The sequence below is a fragment of the Microcaecilia unicolor genome, chromosome 9 (assembly GCF_901765095.1).
Source record: "Microcaecilia unicolor chromosome 9, aMicUni1.1, whole genome shotgun sequence".
NCBI classification, from domain to species: Eukaryota; Metazoa; Chordata; class Amphibia; order Gymnophiona; family Siphonopidae; genus Microcaecilia; species Microcaecilia unicolor.
The window spans coordinates 148,146,193-148,167,674 of record NC_044039.1 but is presented as its reverse complement, the minus strand read 5'-3'; the positions used below and the strand labels follow the sequence as shown (position 1 = coordinate 148,167,674).

The 21,482-nt window shown below is 48.9% G+C and overlaps 1 protein-coding gene across 1 annotated transcript in view; it reads left to right on the top strand.

The window, feature by feature from the left end:
• The window catches only part of KNL1 (kinetochore scaffold 1), a 305,881-nt gene that overhangs the window by 268,101 nt on the left and 16,298 nt on the right, over positions 1-21,482 (top strand). The window contains exons 18-20 of the mRNA XM_030213700.1: positions 4,563-4,631; positions 15,419-15,528; positions 15,779-15,897. Of these exons, the coding sequence (XP_030069560.1) occupies positions 4,563-4,631; positions 15,419-15,528; positions 15,779-15,897 (298 nt within the window). The remainder of the gene's footprint in view (positions 1-4,562; positions 4,632-15,418; positions 15,529-15,778; positions 15,898-21,482) is intronic.

The window sequence follows — 21,482 nt, the reverse complement described above, 5'->3', positions numbered from 1 at the left end:
CAGTCCTGTCGAGGAGGTCGGGACTCCTCCGGAGGTGCCAGAAATGGTAATAAGTCCTCCTTATGAAGGTGTGCTTGTCCAGCCTCTGGTGAAGGTCAGGGCGCAACTTCGCCTGTTTTATCAGGGGTGGACCCAAATTACTTCAGATCAGTGGGTGCTGGAGGTCGTTTGCGATGGTTATGCGCTCGAGTTCGAACACCCGCTGCCGGATCTGTTTCTTCCCTCTCCTTGTCACTCTCGAGTCAAGTTAAAGGCTATTCAAGAGACTCTGGGTCGCTTAATCCAATTGGGAGCTGTGGTACCCGTTTCTCGGCACGAGCAGGGAATGGGTTGTTATTCCATTTACTTTGTGGTGCCGAAGAAGGAGGACCAGTTTCGACCCATTTTAGATCTCAAGAGGGCGCTCAAGGTGCCATCCTTCCGCATGGAGACTCTGCACTCGGTCATAGTGGCTGTTCGTCAGGGAGAATTTCTCACATCACTGGATCTCACAGAAGCGTATCTGCACGTGCCGATTCCAGAGGCCCATCAGCATTTCCTTCGTTTTGCTGTTGTAGGGAGGCACTTTCAGTTCTATGCTCTGCCTTTTGGTCTGGCAACGGCTCCACGCACCTTCTCCAAGATAATGGTGGTGTAGCAGTGGCTTTGCGGAGGCAGGGAATTCTGGTGCATCCGTATCTGGACGACTGGTTGATCCGGGCGAAGTCTGAGGCTCACAGTGTGGCGGTGACGGCTCAGGTGGTCGCGTTTCTGGAATCGCTCGGATGGGTAGTGAATGTAGTCAAAAGTCAGTTGATCCCATTGCAGAATCTGGAGTACTTGGGAGTGCGGTTCGACACGGCAGTGGGTTGTTTTTCTGCCGGATTCTCAGAACGCCTCTCTTCAGCAGCAGGTCCGGCTGTTAATGTCCGTTCAGAGCCTGACGGTTCGAATGTACCTTCGGGTTCTGGGCCTCATGGCAGCGACAATAGAGGTAGTACCATGGGCCAGGGCGCATATGCATCAGCTTCAGGCGGCTCTGTTGTCCAGGTGGTCTCCTCAAGTACACAGTTTGGAGTTGCGGTTGCCATTGAGGGGGGCTCCTTGGTGCAGTCTCCAGTGGTGGCTGTGCTCGGCTCATCTGAAAAAGGGCATGCCGTTGGAACCTCCTCAGTGGGTGATTCTGGTAACGGATGCCAGTCTGCTGGGCTGGGGAGCTCAGTGTCTCGGTCGTTCCACGCAGGGGCGGTGGTCGACGGAGGAAGCTCAGTGGTCTATCAACCGGTTGGAGACGAGGGCGATTCAGCTAGCTCTGTTGGCGTTTCGCTCAAGTGTGGTCGGAAAGGTGGTAAGAGTCATGTCCGACAACGCGACAGCGGTAGCTTATGTCAACCAGCAGGGCGGTACAAAGAGTCCACGGTTGGCAATCGAGACGGCTCTGCTCATGAGTTGGGTGGAAAGGCGTCTAGTGCAGATTTCGGCGGGGCACGTGGCCGGGGTGGACAACGTGAACGCGGATTTTCTAAGCAGATACATGTTGGACCCCGGAGAATGGTCTCTGCACCGGTCGGTATTCGACCAGATAGTTCTAAAGTGGGGAATGCCAGTAGTGGATCTCATGGCGTTGGCACAGAATGCTCAGGTTCCTCGGAATTTCTGTCAGCATCGGGATCCACGAGCGGAAGGGATCGATGCGTTGGTCCTTCCGTGGCCTTAGCGGGTATTGCTGTATGTGTTTCCCCCGTGGCCCTTGATAGGTGGAGTCCTACAGAGGGTCATGTGGGTCCGGTGTTGTTGGTGGCTCCGAATTGGCCGCGTCGACCGTGGTTCGGGGATCTGATGCGCTTGTTAGAAGGCGAGCCTCTGCGGCTGGGGGGCTCGGTGCTGTTGTGTCAGGGTCCAATTGTCATGCCGGATCCGGATCAGTTCTCTCTTACGGTGTGGCCCTTGTCAGGGAACAGTTGAGAAGGAAAGGGTTTTCCCCTCAGGTGATTCAGACGATGTTGCAGTCTCGCAAACGTTCGACGTCTTTGGCATATGTGCGTGTGTGGCGCATATTTGAAGATTGGTGTGGGGACCAGGCGTGTGTCCCTTCGACAGCTTCTGTGTCGTGCATTTTAGATTTCTTGCAGGATGATTTTGAGAAGGGCCTTTTCATTGTCATCTTTGAAGGTGCAGCTGGCTGCTTTGGCATGTTTTCGGGGTAAGGTGCAGGGCAGGTCAGTTGCGTCTTCCCCGGATGTGGTCCGTTTTTTGAGGGGGGTGAAGTTGCTTCGTCCTCCTCAGCGGCCGGTAGTTCTACAGTGGGATCTTAATATTGTTCTTGACTCTTTGGCGGGTTCTCCTTTTGAGCCCTTGGAGTCTTGTTCGAGAAAAGACCTTACTATGAAGGTGGTCTTTTTTGGTAGCCATATCGTCGGCTCGCCGGATTTCAGAACTTCAGGCTCTTTCACGTAGGCTTCCATTTCTGTGGTTTTCTAAGGAAAAGGTTTTGCTGCGTCCAGTGCCTTCGTTTTTGCCTAAGGTGGTATCCTCCTTTCATATCAATCAGGTGATTTTGTTGCCGGTCTTGGGGGACCGGACGGGGGATGCTTTCTGGGTCGTTTGGCGAAATTGTGCGCAGAGTGTTGAAGGTTTACTTGCGCATGTTGGAGGAATTCAGGTCTTCGGATAGGTTATTTGTCCTTCATGGGGGGCCCAAGAAGGGAGCGGCTGCTTCTAAGGCATCTATAGCTCGGTGGTTGAAGGATGCCATCTCTTCGGCTTACATATTGCATGGCTGTACGGTGCCGGTGGGGCTCAAAGCACATTCCACTAGGGGGATGGCGGCTTCTTGGGCAGAGAGTAGTTTTGTTCCACCGGTGGACATTTGTAGAGCGGCGGTGTGGTCCTCCCTGCATTCTTTTGTCAAACATTACAGAGTGGATGTACAGGCAAGGGAGGATGCCAGTTTTGGAGCTGCAGTCCTGTCCTCTGGGCTTCGCAGGTCCCACCCTTAGATGTGTTTACTGCTTTGGTACGTCCCAAGCGTCTTGAACGGTCTGGAGGATTGCTGAGGAAGGTGAAATTAGGCCTTACCTGCTAATTTTCTTTCCTCTAGATCCTCCAGACCGTTCAAGAGCCCACCCAGTGTATCGGACAGTTCAGTATGATAATTTCTTTAGACTTCAGTTGCTGATATTTCTAGTAGCTCCTGTGATTTGGGTCCTGGAGTTTTACTAAGGGCAGATTGTGGTACCGTTTGTGTCCATCTGCAGTTGAATTCCCCCGTCTTAAGGGGAGGAGATCTGAGTGTGGATTCAGTGGTTTTGTTTAGGTGGAGGTGTTTTGTTCCTCTGCTTTGTTACTGTTTTACTGGTTAGTAGAAGGTCTGCACAGGGTACTTGTATAAGATGTTTTAGTGTTCTCAGTCTCCCTCTGCTGGTAGGAGTGCATAACCCAAGTGTCTTGAACGGTCTGGAGGATCTAGTGGAAAGAAAATTAGCAGGTAAGGCCTAATTTCACCATTTTACATGTTACCCATGCTGTGCTTTTATTGGAGTGGTGGCATATCAAATTTAAACAAATAAAATTGCTAGACCAACATTTCCTGATAAAAGGCCATTCACTGTCCAAATTAAAGCATCTCGTCCCCAGGGGGTTTCAAAGGACTTTGGGTTTTGAGAGAGGACTCTAAGCTCCCAGACTCCCCCTCATCCCTAGACCCTCCCTTGTTTACTGCATTAAAAGTTGTGAAAGGGACAAATGGAGGCAGAAGTAATATTAGCTTGCTGGTGCCCCTACTCAGTCTAAGATGGTTAAAGATGCAACTAATCTTGATGCTCATCATCTAGAATCATTTGATCCTTTGGAGCGAGCAGATATTGGTTCAGCCCTTTGGGATAGATGCAGTTGTCCAGAGTGATCTAAGGGCTTAGATACCCCTTAAAGCTCTTAGGAAAGGGAGGGGAGAGAAACTGGTTTTGGAGTGCTTCGAGACCCCTGGAAGAGTGAGTGTTTACTCCTGACAGGGGAAAAGGGCATTACTTTGGGATGTGAATGGTCTTTTATGCAGAAGAGGGGAATAAGCTAGTCTTACCATGAATGGTAAGGCTGATGCCTTATTGGAAATGTAAGATTATTACCAGCTACAGTAAAATTGGGTTTATGTAGTATTTACTAAAGGCTTAACATCTTTAGTAAAGGGTGCAGACTGTTAATTGCACTAACACAAGTTGGTAAGTTGCCCCCAAAATAAGGGATTGTGATTAGAAAATAAGGGAAGAGGGGCTGGCAGTCAGCAACTAAAGTGAAAGGTTTTTTTTTTCTTCATCTGATTCAGCAGTTTTGTATTTGGATACAGAACTACTGCTTTATTGACCCACATGAAAGTTAACTTACTTTTGGAGAGTGGTGTACTCATGTTCAAACAGGTCAATTATAATATCAATATTAATAGACTAGTTAGAACAAAATGATGGATGGGAGTATTAAAACTAGACTGCAGATTTGTTTGTTTATTATTTATTTATAGGGATTTATTAACCACCTTTATGAACAGATTCACCCAATGCTTTGTCACTGCTTTCTTCTTTACCTGGCAGATGTTGCTCTCTTCAATAACAAACCATGCAGAACCATCTCAGATGTGGCGTTTGAATCTCTAATTGATGGTAAGAATTAGAAATGAAGCCTAGGGAAAAGATATGACGGTATGAGGGAACAGAATTCATGTAAAATATTTGTGGGGCTCAAGGTGTAAATGCCATAGTTTTGCTAGTACTGGTTTTAGTCACTATTTGAATTCCCTAGAGTGACATGGAGGCATATTTTCAAAGCACTTTGGGAGGCTAAGTTCCATAGGTTTCTATGGAACTTTGGGAGGCTAAGTGCTTTGAAAATGAGCCCGATAGGCTTCCTTATCATCCATGCTAGAGGAGTGGGTTATGTCCTGCCAGCAGGTGGAGACAGGAAAAACTGGCGAAGCTGATTTCTCCCTTTAATAGGAGGCTGATGCTGCATTCAGCATCTCAGTATTTTTCTAGCACCAGCAGATGGTGCAGACATTTGGCCTGGTGCAGCAACTACAAGTAGAAAGATATAGGCCCAGGTTCCCAATAGAGCATATACTGAGTCCGTGAGCTGTTGTAGGTAGCAGTCCTTTAGGGCTGATTTCCCTCCCCTTTTGGGAACAGGCTGGAGGGCTAGTATTTGCAAAGTCCAGGCCATAGAGCCCAGGGATGCTAAAACCAGTGGTCCTGTCCCCTAGCCCCCCCCCCCCCCCCCCAAATCATTCTGAGGGTTTGTGGCTGCAGTGCCTACCGTCATCCTTTCCTTTCCTTGTGAGGCGGCTTAGAGGTGTGTGCAGCCTGTTTCCAAATTGCCTCCTGTGGTGCTGTGTATTTGAATTTGGTTAGGATCTGAAATGATCCACTCCCCCATTTCTTTCCCTCCACTTGTTTCCATTATGTTTGGGGAAGAAGAGAGGTAGCACATTGCAGTAAGTAATGGTGTGTTTGCCAGTGCATTTGGCCTAGCCTGGGAGTAGGCAATCAGGCACCAGCTAGGTGAGTGCAGCTGCTTTCCTACCACTTGCTTCCAATATGAATGGGAAAAAGGGAGGTGGCACCCAGCAGGTTTGTCATAGCAGTTCAGTGTCAGCCAGTGCATTTGGCCTGGCTTGGAAATCAGGCAAGTAGATACCAGGTTGAGTAGGTGCAGTCTGGAGGTTTAGAACCAAGCTAAAAGTGAAGCTGGAGAGACTCCCCAGATTGAGCTGTGGCCTGTGCAGTTTTTATGGCATAAGATTAGTCAACACTCGTGGTTTAATGGGCTCACTAACCTTTTTATAGCTGCTTTGTTCCAAAAATAGTTACGTAAAGAATGCTGGGCCCTTTATCCCCTCTTTCTTGCTGACAGAGAAATGGGGGGTTCATAAAGGCTACATATTTACACTCAAGCATGGCAAAGCCTGTGCAGCTGTAGTTATCTACGGAGTTAATATGTTAGATAATATCACATGTAGGTCAGAGCTCCTCTCTTCTCCCCACCCCTAGCTAGAGGAGCAATGGTGGGAGCAGCTTGTAGAACCAGCTCTCTGCCCCTCTACCCAAGTGAAGCTTCCCAGAGTTCCTTTAAGGCCAGATTCAGTTTGTGATGCATTAAAAAGCTCTGCAGTGTGATAAATCTCTCTATATAAAACGCACCTCCAACATTCTGAAGCCTCCACAAGTCCCAACATTCCAAATGCATGGTGGTGAAACCCAGAATTTGCCCATGAGTGTTTGCCCTGCCCACCACGTCAAACGTCATGACGTCGAGGGCGGACCAATGACAAACAATCGCATCGCGAACCCGTTACTAAGCGACGGTACGTGACGAACAACGCATCACGAAACAAAGAAAACCAGCAGCACACAGTTGCTACGCAACGTCAACAGCAATGCTAAAAGGACCAATCACGCAACAAGGCTACGGAACAAGGGAGCAGAAGGAAGAACACAAACCGGGAACGTCAAGAAAAACAAGGAGACAACGAAACTCCCTGGAAGCCGATTCAAATTTGGAAGACCATGCTTAAGATCACGGTATGTGCTTTCCCCTGACAAAACGCCATGCTTAAGAACACAGTATGTGCTTTCCCCTGACAAAACGCCCTACCAGAACAAAAAAACGCTATTCAACATCGGAAGTACTATGTACAATTTCACAGCTGAGACCTCATTTTCACACTACTCTTGCACACTCTTTCACACACACACACCCACTTTCTCTGTGTGTCACACACACACACAGACACACATACATATACACACTCTCACTGTTTCTAAAACCTTGCTAGCGCCCGTTTCATTTGTTTACGAAACGGGCCTTTTATACTACTTTTAAATAAAAATCCTGGATGTCCTGCTTAATCAGCACCTTCAGATTCCACTTTGAGCCCTTGCTAGCCTTAATCTCTTTCCCTACATGGAAGGAACCACAAGTTGACCTTGGAAGTGCATGAGAGGTTTAGAGTATTCCACTGATTGGATGAAAAGGAGATAACCAGCTCAGTAGAGAGAATGCCTTCTTAAAAAGAAATAGTGCCAGTGGGGAAGTTATTTGGAAAAGAAGCTGGTGCCTCTTATTTTCTAAGGCTCGGTCTCCAGGTAGTTTTCATATGGGCCATGAAAGACGGTAATCTCTAGGGAGATCCTGTATTCCTGAGTGGTCATAGGCCTCTCTATTCTCCACCCCCCCCCCCCCCCTTCATGTTTCATTATACATCTAACAGCTGGAGATGTGATCTCATCAGTCTCCGATACTTGATTTTAAACTTAAAGTAGCCAATACAATGTTTTATATTGTTCCTGCTGAATAGAAGGATACAGTGTTACTCAACAGGCTTGTCCTTATCTTATAAAACCACATAGGTATAACCACATGGTATAGACTGACCTGCACTAAAGGAATTGAACAGACGCATCAGCAACGGACCCAGGACCTTAGCAAAAGTTTTATAAAATTTGTTGGTGAAACCATCTGGTCCTGGTGCCTTGCTGGAGGAAAGACCTCGGATCGCTTGAAGGATCTCCTCTAAATCAACTGGCCGAGATAATTTTTTGTTGGGCCCCTGCTGAGAGCTCCGGCAACGTAACCTGATGCAAAAATTCCCAGATATCCTCCCTCGAGGGGTGTACATCCGGAGTATAAAGATTTTCATAAAACCTCTGAAATTACCTTTATATCTGCGGTAACTCAGATGTTATTGTGCCATCCTCTGTTTTGAGGGTAGCCACATGATTGCGAGTTGCTTGCTTTTTAAGCTTGTGAGCTAGAAGTTTAGTAGATTTATTGCTGAACTCAAATTGGCATTGCCGAACCCGTTGCAATTGCTCAGCTATGTCAGCTAGTTGCAGCTCATGTAATTAATTTTGCAATTTATGTACTTGCTCTAATTCTGTGTGTGAGTGTTGCGGGGCCTTCCGAAGTAATGTCTTTTCTACTACTAACAGTTTCTTCCTCAGGTCCTGCTCCGCCGTCCTACGCTCTCTCTGTATATGGGACTTTAAGGCTATGAAATGTCCTCGCAGTACTGCTTTCAACCCATCCCACGTAACACCCAATGAGACTTCCCCATTATCGTTGAACTGAATGTACTCCTTAATATGGTTCTCTATTTGCACCACATACGATAGCTCTGATAAGATAGAATCATCCAGCCGCCATAATGGCCGGACTCTCTGCGTCAGTGGAAAACTCAGCTTTAATACTACTGGGCTATGATCTGACCACATGCGGCAGACGATTTGATGTTCCAGAATTACATGCATCAGCTCAACATCCCCCAACCAAAGGTCAATACGTGAGAGGCTGGTGGACCTGAGAAAAATAGGTGTACTCCTGTTGTGCCGGATAACTTTGCCTCCAATAGTCTAGTATCTCCCACCACTCCAAAAAAGCGTGAAACAACATGCGGTCTCTCCTCGCATACAGTACCATTTAGTGGAGTTGTCTAAGTAGTAGGAATAGATGGGGATTGAGAGTTATATTGAAGTCTCCCCCAATGAGCAGGCGACTTACTTTGTTTCAACAATGCTTGATCTACTACTACTACTACTCATGGGGAGGAATGCTGGCTTCGGCCTAACCCCTGGTAAGCCTTTCCTCAGCTGAGAGGTGCCCAGCTCTACCACCGGCTGCCTTTCAGGTGCTGTGGAGGACTTGCAGCTCATCTGCATATCCTTACAGCCTTTTCCGGGGTGACACCCAGGTCCACTCCGATCCACTCAGGGCCTCCGCTCTAGGTGCGCATTTTTCTCTTTACATCTAATCTTCTTCCCAGTTGCTAAAGTACCTCAGTTGTTTATGGCCCCTATTCACATTCTCTTCCTAGCCCTGTCCCTTCCTAATCTTTTCCCTCACCCCCTACCTCTCTCCGCTACAGGAACTCACTGCCCATCCATCGATTTCATCACCTCACCTTCTCTCCTACCCTCTTCCTCCCTCTTGGCTTTTAATCTCTGTCTCTTTCTTCCCTCCATTTTACCTTCCCCATTCCACCTAAATACCTCTCGCCTTCGACGCCTTTGTGGTCACACCTCTCCTACTCTCCTCCGCTCTCTTTTACTCCTCCTCTTACTCTCAGCCGGTGACATCAATCCCAATCCTGGCCCTCCTCACCAACTATTATCCCAACTCTACAGATCTCACCGCGACCTCTCTAACCTCATCTCTATTCCTCTACTCCCCTCCTCTTCTCTGCCTTTCTCTTGCGCCCTATGGAATGCCCGCTCTATCTGTAACAAGCTCCCCTATATCCAGGACCTCTTTATCTTGCGTCACCTCCATCTGCTTGCCATAACAGAAACCTGGCTCTGCCCTGATGACTCTGCTTCAGTCGCAGCCCTCTGCCATGGCGGTTATCTTTTTTCACATACTCCTCGCCCTGCTGGTCGCGGGGGTGGTGTTGGACTACTTCTCTCTCCCTCCTCCAGACTTCAACCCCTTCTTCCACCTCAATCTCACTGTTTTTCCTCCTTTGAAGTCCACTCCATCCGCCTTTTCTCTCCTCTGCCTCTTCGAATAGCGGTCATTTATCGTCCCCCTGATAAGTCCCTTTCATCCTTTCTCAGTGACTTTGATGCCTGGCTTGCCTTCTTCCATGATCCTTCCTCCCCCTCTCTCATCCTTGGTGACTTTAATATTCCTGCTAATGATCCTTCCAACTCTTATATTTCCAAGTTACTCGCATTAACATCCTCCTTTAATCTCCAGTTATGCTCCACCTCCCCCACTCATCAAAATGGTCACTGTCTTGATCTCATCTTCTCCTCCAACTGTTCACCCTCTAGTTTCCTTGCCTCTGATCTTCCCCTCTCTGATCACCATCTTATAACTTTCACACTTAAATCTCCTCCCTCCCAGTCCCGTCTTATCTTATCTAATTTATCTAGGAATCTTCACGATATTGACCCTTCATCTCTATCCTGCCATGTTTCAAACCTCCTCTCTACTGTGGCACCATCCACGTCTGTCAACAAGGCTGTTTCTTCTTACAACAATACTCTATCCTCTGCCTTAGACACTCTTGCACCTTTGATGACCCACCCTATAAGGCGTACAAAACCCCAACCTTGACTGACTTCTAATATCCGCTACCTACGTTCCTGTACCCGCTCCACCGAACGCCTCTGGCGGAAATCTCGGGCCCTTGCTGATTTCTTACACTTTAAGTTCATGCTGACCTCCTTCCAATCTGCTCTTTTACGCGCCAAACAGGATTATTATATCCAACTGACCAACTCTCTTGGCTCTAACCCTCGACTTCTCTTCACCACATTGAACTCTCTCCTGAAGGTGCCCCCTCCCCCAACTCCCCCTTCATTATCTCCTCAGACCCTTGCTGAATTCTTTCACGACAAGGTTCAAAAGATAAACCTTGAATTCTCTACCTCGCCACCTCTCCCTCCACTAGTCCGTTCCCCTCTCTCTTCTTCCCCTCATTCCTTTTCCTCTTTTCTTCCTCAAAATGTACCACCTGTTCCTCTGATCCCATTCCCACCCACCTTCTTAATGCCATCTCACCTGCTCTTATTCCTTTTATCTGTCACATTCTCAGCCTCTCACTTTCCACTGCAACTGTCCCTACTGCCTTTAAACATGCTGTGGTCACACCTCTCCTTAAGAAGCCTTCACTCGACCCTACTGGTCCCTCTAATTACCGACCCATCTCCCTCCTCCCTTTTCTCTCCAAATTACTTGAGCGTGCTGTTCACCACCACTGTCTTGATTTTCTCTCCTCACATGCTATTCTTGACCCACTACAATCTGGTTTTCGCCCTCTCCACTCAACCAAAACTGCGCTTACTAAAGTCTCCAATGACCTATTACTGGCTAAATCCAGAGGTCTCTATTCCATCCTCATTCTTCTTGATCTTTCCGCTGCTTTTGACACTGTCGATCACAGCATACTCCTCGATACCCTGTCCTCACTTGGATTCCAGGGCTCTGTCCTTTCCTGGTTCTCTTCCTACCTCTCCCTCCGCACCTTCAGTGTTCACTCTGGTGGATCCTCTTCTACTTCTATCCCTCTGCTTGTCGGCGTACCTCAGGGTTCTGTTCTTGGTCCCCTCCTCTTTTCTATCTACACATCTTCACTTGGTTCATTAATCTCATCCCATGGCTTTTCCTATCTTCTCTATGCTGATGACTCCCAAATCTACCTTTCTACCCCTGATATCTCACCTTGCATCCAAACCAAAGTTTCAGCGTGCTTGTCTGACATTGCTGTCTGGATGTCTCAACGCCACCTGAAATTAAACATGACCAAAACCAAGCTTCTCATTTTTCCCCCCAAACCCACCTCCCCACTCCCCCCGTTTTCTATTTCTGTTGATGGCTCTCTCATTCTCCCTGTCTCCTCAGCTCGAAACCTTGGGGTTATCTTTGACTCTTCTCTCTCCTTCTCTGCTCATATCCAGCAGACCGCCAAGACCTGTCATTTCTTTCTTTACAACGTCCGTAAAATCCGCCCCTTTCTTTCTGAGCACTCTACCAAAACCCTCATCCACACCTTTGTCACCTCTCGTTTAGACTACTGCAATCTGCTTCTTGCTGGCCTCCCACTTAGTCACCTCTCTCCTCTCCAATCGGTTCAAAACTCTGCTGCCCGTCTCGTCTTCCGCCAGGGTCGCTTTACTCATACTACCCCTCTCCTCAAGTCACTTCACTGGCTCCCTATCCATTTTCGCATCCTGTTCAAACTTCTTCTACTAACCTATAAATGTACTCACTCTGCTGCTCCCCAGTATCTCTCCACACTCGTCCTTCCCTACACCCCTTCCCATGCACTCCGCTCCATGGATAAATCCTTCTTATCTGTTCCCTTCTCCACTACTGCCAACTCCAGACATCGCGCCTTCTGTCTCGCTGCACCCTACGCCTTGAATAAACTTCCTGAGCCTCTACGTCTTGCCCCATCCTTGGCCACCTTTAAATCTAGACAGAAAGGCCACCTATTTAACATTGCTTTTGACTCGTAACCACTCGCCTCCACCTACCCTCCTCTCCTCCTTCCTGTACACATTAATTGATTTGATTTGCTTATTTTTTTTTTGTCTATTAGATTGTAAGCTCTTTGAGCAGGGACTGTCTTTCTTCTATGTTTGTGCAGCACTGCGTACGCCTTGCAGTGCTATAGAAATGCTAAATAGTAGTAGTAGTTGTTCCCCCATCCCCGCCCCTAATCCCTCCCGACCCTCCCACCACACCCAAAACATTGAGATCCTCCCTTTAAACATAACAGAGAGGTATCAAATGAAAAGAAGTGACATTTTCTCTCCGCACCCCTCCCACTTCATAGATTTCTAAACTTAGATTAAGATACTCATCATATTCCCAACAGACTATTACCCATCATTACAAAAATAGGTTAAATTTCTCAGGCCGAGCTTCACTCAGTCACCAAACAAACCAGATGGCCTGATTAACAGCCCACACACGTAATGCACTCAGGTCAGCTGTCCATCAGATTTTTGATGCTGTAGATGTTTGTGACCTTTTTCCACTCGCTGCTATTGCGGACGTGCCGGCAAGGAGGTCACTCTTGAGCTTCTTAAGGCTGACTCAGGTTCCGCAGTGCTGCCCTCCGGTAGAATCTCTCTGGTGTCCTCTATCAATTTGACTTGCTGCATACGGCCATCCTTGTAAAAAACCAGGGCAAATGGATGTCGCCAGCAATATTTAATCCCCAGTTCTTGGAGCTTAAGATTCACTGGTTTCAGCGCAGCTCTATGCTTCAGGGTTGCTGCGGCCAAATCCTGATAGATTTCAATAGCATACGTATCCCATTTGAAGTTATGAGCTTTGCGGGACCTCTGTAATACCTGTTCCTTTAGCTTAAAGTCCTGAAAACAGACTATAATATCTTTGGAGAGATTTCCTCGTGCCGGTCCCAGGGCTCTATGCGAACGCTCCAGCAGGATCCCCACAGGCTCAATCGCTGTTCCCACTTCCACTAACAATGAGCTGACAATTTGCTGCACTGTTGCTTCACAGTCCTGATACAGCGGAACCTCCGGTAGTCCTCTAAAACGCAAGTTGCGCCTACGGCCCCGGTTCTCAAGGTCCTCGATCTTTTCTGCAAGCTGCTGAAATTCTGCTTGCGCACCATCACATCGCTTATGGATCGAGCTTAACTCCTCTGCCTGATCCTCCATTCGAGTCTCCACGTCCTCCAGTCTGGTCCCGAGCTCTCGAATTTTCCCCCGTGGGTCCGCTTCCAGGGCGGTTAAGTCCGCTAGCACTGCCTTCAGATTTCCGCCATTCTTTAAATTCATCGAGAGGCATTGTCTCCGACATTGCCTTGTACATCGGAGAGCCAAATAAGTCTGGCGGAGACGATTCCCCTAACTGATGTACCTGCTGCGGGGCCTCCAACTGCAGGCCTGCCCCACGGTTCGCGGTTGCGAACCTGAACTGGGAGAGAGCTGCTTGTCGATTCATCTCAAAAATCAAGAAATATGGAATCCTCGATAGAACTTAACTTCACTCACTCGATCGCTGCACTGCTGGGAGTATAGGCTAGATCAAAAGTATAGTTTAACTCGGAGGGGAGCTGGAGCTACAATTTCAAGCGACCATTGCAGTCGATGACGTTACTTCCTCCGCCGTGTTTGCTTATTTTAAATCAAATCTCTTTTCATGATACTGAAACCACATCGTGTATCTACTCTGCTGGTTTCTCCAGACTAGGATTGTTTCATGTAACACCTTATCTGAATGTATATTTGGACTGATTTTTATGCCTTAAGTTTTATACATTTAAAACAGAAACTCTTCTTACTGCACTGTACAGCAAGCTCTGCACTTCTTTGGATCGGAAATCATCTAGTGTCATAGTTTCCACTGATCTCTACTCGGCCTTCGATGGTGGATCATGATCTCCTACTGCAGCAACTTTCCTTTATGGGTATTTCGGGATTAGTTTCATCTCGGTTCACCTCCTATCTCCACAGATGTTCTTATTTGGTGTCTGGACCTCTTTCTTCTAAGAAGTACTCCTAAACTGTGGAGGTCCCTCGGGGATCAATACTTGCACCACTCCTCTTTAAACTTTTTCTCTCTCCATTAATCTTGCTCTTTCAATCCACGGGCTGCAGTCCATGTTGTTAAGTGGATGACATCCAAATTGTATATTCCTATAAGGTGAATTCCAAAGACTCTTTTACTTTAAACCTTTGAGTTGAGCAGGTCGCCTCATGGCTCAGAGATTACCAGTTTGCTCTCAATGTTTCTAAAACAGTATCTATGCATTTCCCAAAACCTTACTCTAATATACTAACTCCACCATTTGTTCAGAGGCAAACCATAGCCTTCAGTAAGGTCGTTCAGTCCTCTTTCTTCATAATACAGCAGCAAGGCCACCAAGAAGGGGGGGGGGGGGGCAAGATTCCCCGGGCCTGGTCTCCAAGAGGGGCCCAGCACCGGCAAGGCTTCCAGAGGCAGGCAGGTTCTGCTCCTTTGGTCTATTTCCTGTTGCTGTGTGTCAGGACCCGGGTGATCACGTTAACGCGATAAATTGGGTCCCGGCACACAGGAGCAGAACAGTGACAGACTGAGGGAGGAGCAGATGCAAGAAGGTAAGGTGGGTGATGGTTACGGTGGCCTTGCCCCGGGCCCTGCTCTCTTTGCGGCCCTGTACAACAGATTTGTTCAGTAAAACCCTACCTACCTACTGCGTGTATACTTACGTTACTTATCTTCTTGGTTATCACACACGTAGATTACTGCAATGCTTTGTTCTTTGGCTTGCCTTTATCCTCTCTCAAATGCCTGTTGCAGCTGTAAAACATCTTTATAATGCCTGAAAATTTGATTGTTACTCCCCATCTCTTACCATATTACTTATAAATTGCTCCTTCTGTTTTATAAGGGTCTTCTGCCAGCAGTTCTTAATTACATTTCCAAGTTGCTTATTCCCTGCTTCCCTTCCCATTCCATTTGGTTCTCTCAACAATCTCTCCTTTACTTACCATCCCCTAATATCATATGCCTTGAGCGTAGCAACATATGCGGGTCCTAAGCATTGGAATACATTGCCCTATCACATCAAATCAGAATCCTTATACCCTGTCTTTAAAAAATGAAGTCCTGGCTTTTCTCTGTCATTTTCCTGTTAATTTTTCCTGCTGATTATCTGATTATCTTTCTCTTTTCTTTCCTCTAATCTTACTTTTTTTTTTTTGCCTTCCCCTCTCTGAGTTTTATTGTTAACTGCCTAGCTGCCATATGGTGATTGGTGGTATATAAAGTGTAATAAAATAAATAAACTCTTTTTCTATGTTGTATTCTATCATATAGCTCTAATCTTCTAACTTTAAGGCCCACACACAAGTTTAGTGAATGGGCCTGTGTAAGGAGAAGCTACAAGATTTAGCTTGCAAAGTAGCTGATGACTTACTCATCATCTTTTCAGATGACAGAGCTCCGACTTCCTCTCTTCTGGTCCATCGACTTATTTTCCAGTACATTGAAAGTAAAGGAAGTTTACCTATGAAATATACTACACAGCACCAGTTGCCACAGGTAAGGTACAAAAAAAGAACATATATGCTGGAAAGCATGGTGTAAAAACAAGCGCTAGAATACATCTGCAGAACTAATTAAAGTGACCACCCTGCTGTTAAACTGAATTGTTTGAATTTAAAGTGGAACCTGTGAGAGAAAAACCCCCCACAAAAAAACAAACCTTATCCTATATAGTTGAAAAGTCCCTAATTTTGAATGCACTGTGTATGATTCAGCTTCATACATATCAAATTGATTTTCTTTTTAGCTACTGTTTGAGATCTCACTTGTAGTGAACCGCTGCCGACTCTTAGGAGAAGAAATTGAGTTTCTGATGAAATGGGGTGCATTGTTTGACATTCTGAAGACAGAAGTACACAACACAGAGTAAGTAAGATCTGCCAGATTCAAAGCATGACTTAAGGCCCGTTTTCTGATAGCAAGTATCTACAGTGAGCCACTTTGGGTAATGGGAAAACGCCAACCTGATTTCTGCCAAAATAATTCTTTTAAAGCTTTATAGGAAGCTACATTGCTGGATTTTTCTGTTGCCATTTTGGCCTCTATGTGATTTTGATGGTTAGAGAGGTTCTGCCTGTTTGGTGCATCAATGAGAATCTTTTAAGAAAAGTATCCTATCACCTTCTTAGTCTCATTAGTTTTGCTTGTTTTTCAAGGTTTCATTCCTGCTGCTTTTTTGCTTAACAAATTAATAGAATTTTGGCATGACTTGCCTACAATCTTTGCAGGTTGGTCATTATTTTATCCTTGGATAGGTTTTCTTTTCCGTTTTTGCCACTGAAAAATGTCAACTCCTTTAGAATTTCAATTTTTGAGTGGTTGTAGTGAGAACGGTTTCGGTGATACAAGTCCTAATTTAGTGTTATGGCATCCATCTGGTGGATCTACTTGTTTAACTTCACCAGATCCTTTCTTAAAGTGTTTATTGTTAAATTGCAGAGCTGTTAAAAATAATACAGAGTTCCATATCATCAAGCTGATCAATCCATAGACTGGTGGGTTGTGTCCATCTACCAGCAGGTGGAGATAGAGAGCAAACTTTTGCCTCCCTATATGTGGTCATGTGCTGCCGGAAACTCCTCAGTATGTTCTCTATCTCAGCAGGTGGTGGTCACACACAGCAGCAGCTCTGGCTAGGCCTCCAAGCCTAATTTTTAGGTTTTGTTGAGTGCCTGGGGTTGAGGGCTCTTTTGAGCAAGTGCAAACCTGGTGGTGCCAGGTCCCTCCTTTTCTCCCCCCTCCCGCTGGCTCCGTTAAAAAAAAAAAAAAAAAAAATTTTGAACGTCCTTAAAGGCGTTTATTTCGACGTTTATTTAAGCGTCTATTGCAGCTACTCACTGGGACACCAGGTCGTTACAACTCGGAGCGGACAGCAGGTAATTTTAACCTTTTTATAGCGGGCAGGGGGTTCCCCGATTCTTCTCCTCGTGGCATATGGTGTCGGAGGGCGAGGGCGCAAAGGGTCGCTCCCCGGGTCGCTTGAGCGCTTCTAGAGGGGATGCGGGGGGTCTTAAAGCCTGATTCGCCCTTGTTGGGTGACAGTTTCGTGACCGATGAATGTCCCGGTCCTTCCTCCGGCGTGGCGGTTTTTCCCGCCATAAACGCCCATCCCCCGCTCCTCGCCTCCGCCATCTTGGCCGGCCACGGGGCTCGGACGGCTTCTTCTTGGGCCGCCCTTGAGGTTGGAGACATTAATGCCATGAACGCCCTTAATTTGGGCGACGGCACAGAAGCGGCTAAAGTTAAGAGCCGTTCTTCCCGCGCGGCTCCTTCGCGGAGTTTCGCGCCGGACGCCATTTTGGATGCGCAGCATGTCTCTCCCCCGCTATTTCGAGCGCCGGTTGAGGGTGCGTCTAGGGCTGTTGCCCAGGCTGCGGAAGTGCACAGTCTGGGGGGTTTCTCCCCCGAGTTTGTTTTGCTGCTGCATCAGGCCTTCCTCATGCACAACGCTGCCCCTGCTCCCTCGTCTGGTAAAGAGGTTGAGGTTCCCAGAGGTAAACGCCCTCGGGTTGATTCCCAGGCCTTGGAGGAATTTGTCTCCTCCGATGTAGATGAGGGCAGCGTGTCTGAGGTCTCCCAACGGTCCTTTGCGGATTCCTTGGAGGAGACGGATCCCCGCTCGGATGGAGCGGATGACCCCTCTGCAGCGCGGCTTTTTAGCCCAGAGGATTTGCCCAACCTGTTGTTACAGGCCATGGACACTTTGAAGATTTCCTCTCCGGAGGACGTCTCTCCCTCAGCCCCTGTTGGCTCTGCCATTATGCTGGGGACGAAGCGCCCGCCTAGAACCTTCCACGTGCATGATGCCATGCACACCTTAATTTCGGCTCAATGGGATGTCCCAGAAGCGAGCCTTAAAGTGGCTAGGGCTATGTCCCGCCTCTATCCTTTGGCTGTGAGTGAACGTGAGGCCTATCTGTGGCCTACCGTGGATTCTTTAATCACTGCGGTGACTAAGAAAACGGCGTTGCCGGTGGAAGGTGGCACGGCCCTAAAGGACGCCCAAGACAGAAGATTGGAGGCGGCCTTAAGGTCGTCCTTTGAGGCGGCTGCTTTAAGTTTGCAGGCCTCAGTTTGCGGCTCCTATGTGGCCAGGGCGTGCCTGACTGTGGTGCAGCGGGCTTCCCCCTCGGTTCATTCCTTGAGGGCTGATTGGCCGGCCCTGGAATCGGGCTTAGCCTATTTGGCAGACTTGCTGTATGATGTCTTGAGGGCCTCAGCGAAAGGCATGGCTCAGACAATCTCTGCGCGGCGGTGGCTTTGGCTGAAACATTGGTCTGCTGACCACGCCTCTAAATCCCGCCTGGCTAGGTTGCCTTTTAAAGGCAAGCTGCTCTTTGGGGTCGAGCTGGACAAAATCGTGACCGATCTCGGCACGTCTAAGGGCAAGAAATTACCAGAGGTCAGGGCTCGGGCTAGTACTCGTCCCGGTACCTCCAGAGGACGGTTGCAGGAAGCCCGTCGGTACCGCCCGGGCAAGTCGGGTTCCTCTGCCCCCTCTTCCTTCAAGAGGAATTTCTCCCCCAAGCAGCATTCCTTTCGCAGAGACCGCCGTCCCGGAGGTGCTCCCTCCGGTCCTCCCCCAGGGTCTCGTACCCAATGACGGGGTCTTGGTCCACGCCCCAGTGCAGATTGGAGGACGGCTGTCCTCGTTTCTGGGCGAGTGGACCACAATAACTTCAGACGCGTGGGCGCTGGAAGTCATCAGAGACGGCTACAAACTAGAGTTCTGCCGACCCTTAAAAGACGGGTTTGTACTCTCTCCCTGCAAGTCTCCGGTCAAAGCTGTGGCAGTGCAGCAGACTTTGGACAATCTGATCCGCCTGGGCGCGGTCGTTCCGGTGCCAGAAAGTCAGCTTGGCAAGGGACGTTACTCCATTTACTTTGTGGTACCAAAGAAAGGAGGTTCTGTCCGGCCTATCCTCGACCTCAAAGGGGTCAATCAGGCCTTGAAAGTGCGGCACTTTCGCATGGAGACTCTCCGCTCTGTTATAGCGGCAGTGAAGGCAGGAGAGTTCCTGGCATCCTTGGACATCAAGGAAGCGTACCTGCATATTCCCATCTGGCCTCCTCATCAACGCTTTCTGCGTTTTGCAGTCCTGGGACGACACTTCCAGTTCAGAGCCCTCCCTTTCGGGTTGGCTACTGCTCCGCGGACCTTTTCCAAAGTAATGGTGGTCATCGCGGCCTTCCTACGAAAGGAAGGGGTACAAGTCCATCCTTATCTGGACGACTGGTTGATCCGAGCCCCCTCTTATGCAGAGTGCGGCAAAGCTGTGGACCGGGTAGTTGCTCTTTTGAGCTCCCTGGGATGGATCATCAACTGGGAGAAGAGCCAGCTGCGCCCGACTCAGTCCCTGGAGTACCTGGGAGTTCGATTCGACACCCAAGTGGGCAGAGTGTTCCTGCCAGACAATCGGATTGTCAAACTTCAGGCTCAGGTGGACCAGTTCCTAGTAGCCTCTCCCCTTCGGGCTTGGGACTATGTGCAGCTGTTGGGCTCTATGACGGCCACGATGGAAGTAGTGCCCTGGGCCAGGGCTCATATGAGACCACTTCAACACTCTTTGCTGCAGCGCTGGACTCCGATGTCGGAGGATTATGCTGTGCGCCTTCCCTTGGACCCAGCAGTGCGCAAGGCGCTGAGCTGGTGGATGCAGACAGACAAGTTGTCTGCGGGAATGCCTCTGGTGACCCCAGAGTGGATTGTCGTCACGACGGACGCCTCGTTGTCGGGCTGGGGAGCCCACTGCTTGGGAAGGACAGCGCAGGGGCTCTGGTCTCCTGCAGAGGCAAAGTGGTCTATCAACCTCCTGGAACTCAGAGCCATTCGGTTGGCGCTTTTGGAGTTCATCCCGGTACTGGTGTTGAAGCCTGTACGGGTCCTGTCGGACAATGCCACGGCTGTGGCCTATGTCAACCGCCAGGGAGGTACCAAGAGCGCCCCTCTAGCCAAGGAGGCTATGAATCTTTGCCAGTGGGCGGAAGCGAACCTGGAGCAGCTTTCAGCGGCCCACATTGCCGGAGTCATGAATGTCAAGGCGGACTTTCTCAGTCGCCATACCTTGGAGCCCGGAGAGTGGCAGCTATCTGCTCAGGCGTTCTTGGACATCACGAAGCACTGGGCCAGCCGAGCCTAGATCTGATGGCGTCATCGGCCAATTGCCAAGTGCCGCGCTTTTTCAGCAGAGGACGGGACCCTCGATCCCTGGGAGTAGATGCTCTTCTCCAACAGTGGCCGACACAAGAGCTTCTCTATGTGTTCCCGCCCTGGCCCATGTTGGGCAGGGTGCTAGACCGGGTGGCAAAGCATCCCGGCAGGGTAATCCTGGTGGGTCCGGATTGGCCCAGGCGTCCCTGGTATGCGGACTTGATCAGGCTCTCAGTCGACGATCCTCTGCGGCTGCCAGTGGAGCAGGGCCTGTTACATCAGGGTCCCGTGGTGATGGAGGATCCCTCCCCCTTTGGTCTTACGGCCTGGCTATTGAGCGGCAGCGTCTGAGGAAGAAGGGCTTCTCAGACAAGGTCATCGCCACTATGCTGAGAGCGAGGAAGCGCTCTACTTCTACTGCTTACGCCAGGGTTTGGCGTATCTTTGCAGCATGGTGTGAAGCAGGCTCACTTTCTCCCTTCACTGCTCCAATTTCTTCAGTGTTGGCGTTCCTGCAAGAAGGTCTGGAGAAAGGCCTGTCGCTCAGTTCCCTTAAAGTCCAGGTAGCGGCTCTGGCTTGCTTCAGGGGCCGCCTGAAGGGTGCTTCCCTGGCTTCGCAGCCAGATGTGGTGCGCTTTCTCAAGGGAGTTAATCACCTGCGCCCTCCTCTGCACTCAGTGGTGCCTGCGTGGAATCTCAACCTGGTACTAAGAGCATTGCAGAAGCCGCCTTTTGAACCCTTGTCGAGGGCATCTCTGAAAGACCTGACGTTGAAAGCAGTCTTTTTGGTGGCTATCACTTCAGCCAGAAGAGTTTCCGAGCTCCAGGCGCTCTCCTGTCGAGAGCCTTTTCTGCAGTTCACTGAGGCAGGAGTGACTATTCGCACAGTGCCTTCCTTCCTGCCCAAGATTGTTTCTCGCTTCCATGTGAATCAGCAGCTCTGTCTCCCTTCCTTTCGTAGGGAGGACTACCCAGAGGAGTACTCTGCTCTTAAATATCTGGATGTGAGACGAGTCATCATCAGATACTTGGAAGTGACCAATGATTTCCGGAAATCGGATCATCTGTTTGTCCTGTTTGCAGTTCCTCGTAAGGGTCTGCAGGCTGCTAAGCCTACAGTGGCAAGATGGGTCAAGGAAGCCATTGCAGCGGCTTATGTGGCCGCGGGGAAGGTGCCGCCTATCCAGCTGAAGGCTCACTCCACGAGAGCTCAGGCGGCCTCGATGGCAGAGGCCGGATCCGTCTCCTTGGAAGAGATATGCAAGGCGGCAACTTGGGCTTCGGCTCATACATTCTCCAA